Here is a 12,531-nt window from a genome sequence, read left to right on the forward strand (position 1 = left end):
ATTTTCAATGTGTGACTTTGAAGTTCCATTGGCCTGAAGACCTTTGCTAGTCACGTTTTCTGAATGTTCATGATACTAATATTTTATTATCAAAAATTGATGGTCATTATGTTGTTAAACATTGTGTAATGTTGCAAAATTTGAAGAAACCCCTATTTTGGGCACTGCTCCCATGATGACCATTTAAGGAAAACCATGTCACTTACTGTTCTCAAACTTACAGGAAAGAAACATGGGTCTAAAATACAGCTTCAGTAGGCAATGCAGTCTGTTTGGTAAATTTTTCTGGCAATTAAACAGTTTTTTGTGAAAACTTAATTTTTCACATATTGGCATTTTCAAGGTGTGACTTAAAACCTCCACGGGCTTGAAGACCCATGCTAGTTACATTTTCTGAAAATCCATGATACGTTTATTTTATTATTAAAAATTGATGGTTATTATGCTGTTAGGCATTATGTAATATTGCATCAAAATAGAAGAAAACACAATTTTGGGTGCTGCTGCCATGATGACCATTATGGGAAAAAGGTGTTACTTATGATTGTCAAACTTTCAAAAAGGAAACAGGAATAAAATGCAGCCTGAGTTGGAAAAGCAGTCCAATTGGCTTCTTCTTCTGGAAGTTATACATTTTAGTGAAATATTCATTATTATCGTATTGGCATATTCATTGTGGGACTCGGAGCTCCCATGGACATGAAGCAGAATGGTGATCCAATTTTCTACATGTCCATCCTATTTATAGTCAATAAACAAAAATTGGTGATAATTATTCTCTAATTTATTATGTAATGTTACATTAAAATTGACAACAATCTTTTTGCACTGCTACTGCAAACATTATGAAAAAAAAAAACTGTGCTACTTATTATAATTTTAAACTTACAAGTACGATTTTTAGGATTGGCCTTCAGCTCATGAGAAAACCAGAGCTATTGGATTATCATGTTTATTGTATTTATGCATTTTTTGTGAAATTTTCATTTTTATGTACAGACACAGATGTGTCTGTACATATAGCCATCATCTGCGTCTGTTGTCGCCGTCGTCGCCGTCGTGCACTTTTACCGATAACACGATAAGTGGAACACCGTTTTTGCTTTTGGCTTGAAACTTACAGAACTGGTGTATATTCCTAATACACAGGTCAAGTTCGAAAATCAGCATGATCGGGCCATTTTTAGGGAAGTTATGCTGTTTTTTCACTTTTTTCAGCATATATGCAGCACCGATAACACGATAAGTGGAAAACCATTTTACTTTTTGGCTTGAAACTTACAAAACTGATGAATATTCATAATCCGCAGGTCAAGTTCGAAAATCAGCATGATCGGGTCATTTTTAGGGAAGTTACGCTGTTTTTTCACTTTTCTCAGCATATATGCAACACCAATAACACGATAAGTGAAATAACATTTTACCTTTTGGCTTGAAACTAACAGAACTGATGGATATTCATAATACGCAGGTCAAGTTCGAAAATCAGCATGATCGGGCCTTTATTTTAGAAGTTATGCTGTTTTTTCACATTTCCTCAGATTCAATTATTAGGCACATTAACAGTCTCATTATTTAACTAATAAGATACGTAAAAGTGTTTGTTTGATATTTCCTGCATTTTTACAACATTTTTAATTGATTGTGTAAAAATGATGGTAAACTTGTTATTGTGTATTGTGTAATAAAGTGTCAAAAATGGTAATAAACTCATGATTGCAGTTTGTCAGATTCAATCATCCACTATGTTCAGAATCTCAGAATGGAGGAAATTGGACATTAAACACTGTTCTATTGATATTTTTCCCATCTCATCAATTTTCTTAGTTGGTCATATAAAAATGGCAACAAACTGTTTATTTTGTTTTATGTTAAAAAAATGTTAAAAATGGAAATAAACCCATTTCAGAACAGTGCTGTCTTGTTTACATTTTGGCATTTTTAAGATGTGACTTTGAAGTTTCATGAGCCTGAAGACCTTTGCTAATCATATTTTCTGAATATTCATGATACTAATATTTTATGATTAAAAATTGATGGTCATTATGCTGTTAAACATTATGTAATATTGCATCAAAACTTGAAGAAACCCCTATTTTGGGCACTGCTCCCATGATGACCATTTAAGAAAAACCATGTCACTTACTGTTTTCAAACTTACAGGAAAGAAACATAGGGCTAAAATACAGCTTCAGTAGGCAATGCAGTCTGTTTGGTAATTTTTTCTGGCAGTTAAACAGTTTTTTGTGAAAATTTAATTTTTCACATATTGGCATTTTCAAGGTGTGACTTTGAAGTTCCATGAGCCTGCAGACCTTTGCTAGTCACGTTTTCTGAATGTTCATGTTACTAATATTCTATTATTAAAAATTGATGGTCATTATGCTGTTAAACATTATGTAATATTGCATCAAAATTTGAAGAAACCCCTATTTTGGGCACTGCTCCCATGATGACCATTTAAGAAAAACCATGTCACTTACTGTTTGCAAACTTACAGGAAAGAAACATGGGGCTAAAATACAGCTTCAGTAGGCAATGCAGTCTGTTTGGTAATTTTTTCTGGCAGTTAAACAGTTTAATGCTATTTATAGTCAATAATCAAAAATTGGTGATAATTATTCTGTAATTTATTATGTAATGTCACATCAAAATTGACAAAAATCTTTTTGCACTGCTACTACAAACATTATAAAAAAGAAAACTGTGTTACTTATTATTATTTCTAACTTACAAGTATGATTTTTAGGATTGGCATGCAGTTCAAATTAGAAAGCCAGCTCAATTGGGTTATCATTGAATTTATGCAATTTTGTGTGAAATTTTCATTTTTCTCATTCTGGCATTTTCAAAGTGTGAACTTGAACTCCCATGGGCCTGAAGCCTTATTCTCGTTACACATTTTACTTGCATTGGTATTACCTGTTGAGCATAATTAAAATTTGATGTTGAATTTGCAGTTAAGCATAATGTACTTTTGCATCAGAATTGACAGTAGCCTATTTTGTGCATTGTTATTTTCTTCTTTTTGTCTGAACATTTGACAGCTTTGCTGCCTTGTTAATTTATCTAATTATTTTCTGTCTATAATTCAGGTACTGTATGAGTTGGCCTCAAAACAAAACATCAGGAAGCCTGTTCTTCATGGTCTTCTGTTGGATTTTCCTTGGACTTAAAAAGTAAGACATTTTATAATAATGCATCTCTCTCTCTTTCTATCTGCACTAATGCACAATACTAATTAAAAGGTGTGTTTTGAATATATGGAATGAATAATTTTCTTGTTGTTTTGGAAATTCTTTTCCATCTCATTAAAAAAAGAATTGTAGTAAATTTGTTTTGTTTAAATCCAAATCCATATTTGTTGCATATCCTTTCAAGATATGTTATCAGCATTTTGGAAATGAATATTCTCAAGTCATATTTTCAATATCTACCTATCCAACACCAAACATAAAGTTACATTTTGAGATAGCAACCTCTTTTGAATACCTTCTGATTTGATGCCCACCATGAATTGATCTCTTTAACTGTCAGCTACGTTGTCTCCAAAGTTGTCTCCAAAATTTTTCTATCTTAAAACTTGAGAAAACTTTATATAAGGGACTGACCTGGAAGTTGCACTGTCTTTTGAAACTTGAATCTTTCTGCCACTACCAGTCTTTTGGGTCTAAAGAGTTATGTATTGTGACATTGTGTTTAACTTTGATTTTCTGAGAAAATGCAATCAAATGAAACTGGTTGAGTTCATACAATATTTATATGTTACTACCACAGTTTTCTTGAATTTAATGTATAATTCTTAAAAGATATATCCTGTTGGATGTTACACTTGGCACTGATTGAATGCATGCACAGTGGTATGTGACATCACTTGCATTGCATGTTAGTTAGTAACTGGGAGGTTAATCTGTCAGTTAAGTTAAATTGAGACACATTTTCTATTACTGTGTTCTGAATAATATCTAACCCTACCTTGGCAGCCATCACTGGCATATACAGGGTGACAAAAAAAAAAAAAAAAAAAAAAAAGGTCATCACCTAAACCTGAATAACTTTTGAAATAAATAATCAATTCCTTTTATTTTTCAGATTTATCAAGTTTATTTATAGTTTATGTTCTAAGAGTCTACCAAATTCGACCTTCAAGATGCCATGGACTACTGAGGAAAAGACATTTATAGTTGAGGTATATTTTCGGTTGAAGTCTATCCACGCAGCTCAATTGCAATTCAAAGAACGGTTCAGATGTCGAGAATTTCCTGTCCACTCAATGATCTACAGATGGGTCAACAAGTTCAGAACCCATGGGACTGTGCAAAACCTCAGTTGTAAAGACACTAACAGACAATCACACTTTGGACGACCAAAATCATCAAGGACACCACACAACATTGCTGCAGTTAGAGACTCTGTTGTCTGCAACCCAAGCAACTATAAATGTCTTTTCCTCAGTAATCCATGGCATCTCGAAGGTCGAATTTGGTAGACTCTTAGAACATTATTTTTTCTTGATAAATCTGAAAAATAAAAGGAATTGATTATTTATTTCAAAAGTTATTCAAGTTTAGGTGATGACCGTTTTTTTTTTGTCACCCTGTATGTGTATATATATATATATATATATATATATATATATATATATATATATATATATATATTGGCTGAATGAAAATTATCATCATTATATGCCAAAGTTGAAAACTAGCTCTTTCCACCTACATGTATTTCTTCTGTAATTGAACTTGATATTATATATACTTTACATATTTTTTTTTAAGGTGCCTGTACCAGTCCAATATATCATCAATCTTCATGAGAATGTTGGAGAATTTAATATCATCAGGCATATATAAACAATTAAAAGATGTGATGAGACTTCTCCTAGGGCTATTGTACATTGGAGTCATGAAAGGTAAGGCATTTAAGGGGCCCGCACACGGTGAGCATTTGGCGCGCGCCACTTGCGCTGCGCCGGTTTCTCATCGTGTGCGGGGGTATTTTGGTGAGATTTTTGCCTCATGCGCGGCTGAGCAAAATTTCTCACGTGTTTGATTTTTTTGGTCTCTTGAGGCAAATGTCTCAGTGTGTGCGGGGTGCAAGCGCCGATTGCTCACGCCATGCTAACAATGCGCATGTGCCAGTAGCCGGAAACAAACAAGAATGGCAGCCCCCAGCGAAGTCGACAAAAATGTACACAGTTATAGTTAGTCTGATTGATCAACGTGGTCACCATTATCCATTACTATCAGAAAAAACAACAATATGTAATGTTTCCTTAAACACATGACCCCACAGTTCACAGTGCGTCCGCTAGGGGCAGGCCGGGAGGCATCTCTGCTGAGCAAAGAGCGCATCGTTTGCGGGGAGCTGAGGAGCGCGAGCATCTGGCGCAGTGCAAGTGGCGCGCGCCAAATGCTCACCGTGTGCAGGCCCCTTTATAGTCCAGTTTTCATTTCTATAATTAGTGTCAAAGAGTAGCACCTGTTGAAAAATAATCTACAACCTAAAAATTATAATTTAAAGTGATTTATGTGATAATTTTCATAGCAGTCAACCTTTGTTTATATACATGTGCATATCTGTTTATATTGAGGTAGATCATTGCCTCTGCTCTTGTTATTACTGTTGCCATTGCCATGGCTGTTTGAAACATCAGTTCCCATTAGTGCCAAACAGTATTTTCATTTTTATGTACAGACACAGATGTGTCTGTACATACAGCTGTCACCTGCGTCTGTCATTGCCCTTACCGTGCACTTTTACCACTGATAACAGGATAAATGGTATCTGTTTATATTCATATCGATTATTGCCTCTGCTCATGTCACCACTGTTGCCATTGCCATGGCTGTTTGAAACATCAGTTCCTATTAGTGCCAAACAGTATTTTCATGTACAGACAGATGGAAAGAAAGAAAAACCATATCACTTACGCTTCTTACATTTACATTAAAGAAACAAAGGATTGAAATACAGCTTCAGTTAGAAAATCTGTCTCATTAGTTAATTTTCTGGAAGTTATAGTTTTTTTGTGAAAATTTAATTTTTCACTTTACAGCATTTTCAAGGTGTGACTTTGAACTTCTGTGGGCTTGAAGACCTTTGCAAGTCAAATTTTCTGAAAATCCAGGATACTTTTATTTTGCTATTAAAAATTGATGGTCATTTTACTGTTAATCATTATGTAATGTTACATCAAAATTGAAGAAAACCCTATCTTGGGCACTTCCTTTATAGTGACCATTAAAGGAAAACCATGTTACTTACTTTACTCAAACTTACAGAAAAGTAACAAAGGCTTAAAATACAGCCTGGGTGGGAAAAGCAGTCTAATTGGCTTCTTTTCCAGTGGTACATTATGGGAAATTTATATCTTTCACATATTGGCATTTTCAATGTGGGACTCCCATTGGCATGAAGCCCAGTGGTAATCAAATTTTCTTAATGTCCATGTTGTTAAAAGTAGTTGTAAAAAATTAAAAATTGGTGATATTTATATAGTTAATCATTATGTAATTTTACATCAAAATTGACAAAAAACCTACTATGTGCACTACCACCATAAACATTATGAAAAGAAAACTGTGTTACTTATTAGTACCATGGCGGTACTCATGGTTTTAGTCCCGACCCGTCTCGTACAGCTCCGCCGGCTCCTGCAGCTCCGCAGGATGACGTGGGATACAAGTCACCGTTACCGCTTCTCCTCTTAGACCGCAAGGACCTGTGTCTCCATCTCTTGGATTTAGGTCACATACAATCTCAACTTGAACACCTAGGTTTTTTTGTCTCAGTTGGTGCATTGACCTGGGCGTGACGCTCGTTGAAACGTACCCTTGTGAAAATTTTTGAAAATTCAATGCTAAATATTTCCCAAACCGATGGAATTATGGGAAAAAATTCTACAGATGGCTGACCGAAAGTCATATGTGAGGATTTCAAATATTCCCTTGGATTTGACCTTTGACCTTTATTTCAAGGTCAAACAGGCCAAAATTTTCTAAAAATAGGAATTTTTTGCAAGAAAATTTTTATTTCAGCCGATTTTCAGAAACTAAACAGATCTTACCTATAATATTATGGGCAGGTGATACCCTTAGGGTCATCTTTCATTTTCGTGAGTTTGGGGTCAATCGGTGCATTTTCATGGTAGCAGCGGCCATTAGATGCCGAAACTGAAAACTCTCTCTAATTCTGGTACCGTTAATGCTAGAGACCTCTTGTTTTATGCATTTTGTAGAACTTGTCAAGGGCAACACTTGGGGTGGTGTCTATTTTTTTGTTTTCAATACGGCTTAGGCATTGCACTATATAAAAAGTTCAACATCCTAAATTCAATGGTGAAAATAAAATGTGAAATACTCAAAAATTAGTAGAGATATGCCCATAGTTACTTTTGAACTTGAATAGGAAGTCATATACTGGTAATCTAACTGTGACCTTGAAATTGACCTTTGACCTACTTTTCATGATGAACTGCACTTTGCAAGTTTTCTGATCTTTATATCTCCAAAACTGGCAAAGATACACCCATAGTTACTATTGAACTTGAATAGGAAGTCATATAATGGCAATCTAACTGTGATCCTGAAATTGACATTTGACCTAATTTTCACCATGAACTGAACTTTGCAAATTTTCCAGCCCTTATATCTCTAAAACTGGCAGAGATACATCCATAGTTACTGTTGAACTTGAGTGGGAAGTCATATACTGGCAATCTAACTGTGACCTTGAAATTGACCTTTGACCTTCTTTTCACCATGAACTGAACTTTGAAATATTTCTCTCCATTATATCTCGAAAACTGGCAGAGATAAGCCCATAGTTACTATTGAACCTAAATAGGAAGTCATATACTGGCAATCTAACTGTGACCTTGAAATTGACATTTGACCTACTTTTTATGATGAACTGTACTTTGCATGTTTTCTGGCCTTTACATTTCCAAAATTGGCAAGGAAATGCCCATAGTTACTATTGAACTTGAATAGAAAGTCATATACTGTGACCTTGAAATTGACTTACTTTTTCATCATGAACTGAACTTTGCATATTTTCTTGCCCCTGACATCTTCAAAACTAGCGGAGATATGCCCAGTGTTGCCCCTAGGTTTTCTCTTTTGTCAGCATATATGCAACACTGATAACTCATTTCAAGGAAAACCAATAGGCCTATTGTCTAGAAAATCATAGGAGTGATCAATGTTAGGAAAATACAGGCTAATAAGGTTGCGCGACAAGGTTATTTATAGTTGCACCCTGGATTACGCACGCTTGCTCCGCAAGGTGTCGCCTGTGGTGGTGGGGGGGGGGGGGGGGCGGCACAGCCCATATGGTTACTGTGGCGAATGTGACAGGTACTTCCAAACATTTTTTCATAACTGTCATTATTCCTCATTCTATTCACAAATTTGATATTTACGGCAATGGAAAATGTGGCACTGACAAAAGTGGGTCTTGGTGCGTTGACAGGCCGCACAGGTGTCTCCAATTAACCGCCGCCAGAGAAAAGACCCCAAGCATTAAACAACAAGACCTGTAGATATTGGAAATTTGGCAAAGTTAAGCAACTGAGGCTTTATTAGATTTGGGCAGAAATCGAGAGGAATGTCCAGTGACATGCCAAACCTCTAAGTTCAAGTCTTGGTCCCTGTCATCAGTAACGCACCCCTTAGTCAAGAATCTGAACAAATCAATGTTGGGCAGGTATGCTCTATTTTCTACAGACGTTTTGTGATTTTATCAACTTGATTGTCAAGTGCCAGACCTTTTGTTCCCAGGTGCTAGTAGCAAACTTTATCAGATAACAATCTGACACTAACTATGCTGCACTAACAGCGCTGTAAACCCAGTTATCAATGCTGTCATCTTTACCTGTATCTTTACCGGTATTATGCCAGTGGTACGTTTGCTACATTTGAGTAAGGAAATATGCTTTGATGCTTATATTTATTTGTAATACGTTTACCTCAACCTGTTAATAAAAACTTGGAAACTTTCAATGTTATTACACAATAACAGTATAATAGTGGGAGATGTTATGATTAAATGCTTAGAAGAAATAAGAAAAGATTATGTGAAATATAAAATGAATTAATTTTATTTGGGTTATTTATTTATTTATTTATTTATTTATTTATTTCAAACCAATTAATTATCAAACATGAAGCTTATTTTTAGAAACATTAACAGATATTACTGCAATATACACCTGCTGGTACACAGATCTACAGTTCTAAAATGCAAATACCTTTCACACACCACTGATGAAATGTGAATAATCATATGTATAAAGCAGTAAAAATATCACAAAATGCGTGTAGGCAAGATATTTCTACAAGTAACCTCATTAATCACTCGGGAAACTTCATAATGCATTTAATAAATGTAGAAATTTGAGCAAAAGAAATTCTACATACAGGCATGACAGATATACCATATATTGCCACCAACCCTAAACTGAATGGGCATAGAAATAACTAAGTGAATCTCCCTCCCATTAAAAATGAATAATAAAAAAATAATAAAAACAGATACTGTCAGTCTTAATACTGAAAAACAATGGCATCTTGCAGCCTTCACTGCCTCACTATTTGCAGACAACGATCTAGTCACTTTAACTGTGTACTTTTGATGAGGCATAGATGCAAGAATAACTCCTTTGAAGTATATTGTGAAGGTCTCTTTTGTCATAAATCTGCCACGTATAACCTGAATGTACATATTGCAATGCACACCGCAGCAGCTTGTCTTAGTAAGGACTCAACCAGTTGAAAACAGCTTCAGGGACAAGATCACACCATATACCCTTGTCTTGTCTCTTATCTATGTCTTGTCCTCCTAGTTTCTCTAATACCATTTCCCCTGATCTATGCTTACATCAATCTGTACAACTTTACCAACAGCTACACATTTTTATGTACAGACACAGATGTGTCTGTACATATAGCCATCATCTGCGTCTGTCGTCGCCGTCGTCGCTGTCGTCGCCGCCGTCGCCGTGCACTTTTACCGATAACACGATAAGTGGAAAACCATTTTACCTTTTGACTTGAAACTTGCAGAACTGATGAATATTCATAATACGCAGGTCAAGTTCGAAAATCAGCATGATCGGGTCACTTTTAGGGAATTTATGCTGTTTTTTCACTTTTTTCAGCATATATGCAGCACCGATAACACGATAAGTGGAAAACCATTTTACCTTTTGACTTAAAACTTACAGAACTGATGAATATTCATAATACGCAGGTCAAGTTCGAAAATCAGCATGATCGGGTCACTTTTAGGGAATTTATGCTGTTTTTTCACTTTTTTCAGCATATATGCAGCACCGATAACACGATAAGTGGAAAACCATTTTACCTTTTGACTTGAAACTTACAGAACTGATGAATATTCATAATACGCAGTTCAAGTTTGTAAATCGGCATGATCGGGTCACTTTTAGGTAATTTATGCTGTTTTTTCACTATTTTCAATATAAATGCAACACTGATAACACAATATAAGAAAAACGGATTGGCCAATTGTAATTATACTCACAGGAGTGGTCAATCTTACTAAAACGCAGATTGAGTTCGAAAATAAGCATATTCGGGCCATTACTTAAGAAGTTATGCTGTTTTTTCACATTTCCTCAGATTCAGTTATTAGGCATGTTAACAGTCTCATTATTTAACTAATAAGATGCCTAAAAGTGTTTGTTCGATATTTCCTGCATCTTTACAACATTATTAGTTGATTATGTAAAAAACATGGTAAACTTGTTATCATGTATTGTGTAATAAAGTGTCAAAAATGGAAATAAACTCATATCATTGCAGTTTGTCAGATTCAATCATCCACTATGTTCAGAATCTCAGAATGGAGGAAATTGGACATTTAACACTGTTCTATTGATACTTTTCCCATCTCATCAATTTTCTTAGTTGGACATATAAAAATGGCAGTAAAATGTTTATTTTGTTTTATGTTAAAAAAGTGTTAAAAATGGAAATAAACCCATTTCAGAACAGTGCTGTCTTGTTTACATTTTGGCATTATCAAGGCGTGACTTTGAAGTTCCATGGGCCTGAAGACCTTTGCTAGTCACATTTTCTGAATATCTGTGATACTAATATTTTATAATTAAAAATTGATGGTCATTAACTCATTGTCCCCTGCAGTGACTGCTGCACGATCCCCTACAGCCATTAACACCAAATCTGGCCACCACCATGTGGTGGCGCCACTGTCAGCACTCTTCTATATCCCTGAGGAAATTCAATATGGCCTTTTTCTAGGTCTGTTGTTTTGTTTGTTTCAAATTTTCAGGGTTCTTAAGGCATGAAATTGGTATAATATGAAATTCTTTATAACTGGACATATTCAAAATATTGCTATTTATTGAATTTGGAAGATCAAGTCGGAATTATTTGGTCTATAAAAATTGAACAATGAATATAAGTTCAACAACTGTTTATAAATATATAAAATATACATCATAATACTTATTTAGATTATATCAACAGGTACAAAAAAATACAAAATTCTACAAAATATAATTAAAAGATGAGCATCAGATTACAAAAAAGTATATTTATTATCTGTATTATGCAGTTGTGATAAGATAAGCATCATCTTAAAAATACTACATGAACCCTGACACCGAGACATGCTTTTAGTTGTTCTTTCCACTTAGAGTCATTGTATGTTGCATATGCATTTATATTTTCCAACAAATTGTTCAGTATTTCATCAGTAAAGAACAGTTTTTAAAGTCTAGTTAGTCTTTGTCTCCCGTCAGTTCATGTGTGAATCCAGGCAGTTCACCACAGAAATGCTCCTTGTCCACCTCCCACAGATCGTTTTTCCACTGACTTCTTCTAAAATCTTCACTAATGCTGCCTAATTCACTTTCAGACTATGTCTGTAAAGTGTTATTCAAAAGAAATAAAGCTCAAATTATGGCTGTCAGACTCACTGTCACTAACAAATCCCGAAAATTCAGACCCAGAGCTCTCATCAAAAATACTCTGTATTTCCTCCATGTGTAGATTTCCCGCAACCCTCAAAATGTTTACATTTTGTTCTATAGTACTCTCCTTTTTATTGGCCAAAAGAAAAGCAACAACCAATCAGAAAATGAGCTATTTAAAACTTACCAATCAAAGTTTCTTTCTCATGCCGTCATATGAAGTCGCTAGGCAAGGGGCCCGCCATATTGGATGCCGTCATATGACGGCAGTCGGGAATGGGTACTATTAATATTACGACGTCAAATGACGACGCTCGGGATGAAAATAAGAAAACATTGTCGGCAAATGACGGCGGTAGGGGACAATGAGTTAAGCTGTTAAACATTATGTAATATTGCATCAAAATTTGAAGAAACCCCCATTTTGGGCACTGCTTCCATGATGACCATTTAAGGAAAATCATGTCACTTACTGTTTTCAAACTTACAGGATAGAAACATGGGACTAAAATACAGCTTCAGTAGGCAATGCAGTCTGTTTGGGTTTTTTTTTTTTTATTTTTATT

General features: G+C 35.0%; 1 protein-coding gene and 1 long non-coding RNA gene across 3 annotated transcripts in view; one reads left to right on the forward strand and one right to left on the reverse strand.

Annotated features, from left to right (window-relative positions):
- The window catches only part of LOC106181906 (uncharacterized), a 120,319-nt gene that overhangs the window by 59,220 nt on the left and 48,568 nt on the right, over positions 1 to 12,531 (forward strand). For both annotated transcript variants that reach the window (XM_087002253.1, XM_087002252.1), the window contains exons 3-4: positions 3,096 to 3,179; positions 4,782 to 4,915. In XM_087002253.1, the coding sequence (XP_086858379.1) occupies positions 3,096 to 3,179; positions 4,782 to 4,915 (218 nt within the window). The remainder of the gene's footprint in view (positions 1 to 3,095; positions 3,180 to 4,781; positions 4,916 to 12,531) is intronic.
- On the reverse strand, positions 11,372 to 12,447 carry LOC147764917 (uncharacterized). Its single transcript, XR_015331949.1, has 2 exons — positions 12,153 to 12,447; positions 11,372 to 11,917 (listed from the first exon to the last, which is right to left on the reverse strand). It is a non-coding gene; the product is annotated as an uncharacterized LOC147764917 (long non-coding RNA).

This window comes from Lingula anatina, chromosome 1 (assembly GCF_051362555.1).
Source record: "Lingula anatina isolate TDL-2025a chromosome 1, LinAna3.0, whole genome shotgun sequence".
Lineage (NCBI taxonomy): Eukaryota > Metazoa > Brachiopoda > Lingulata > Lingulida > Lingulidae > Lingula > Lingula anatina.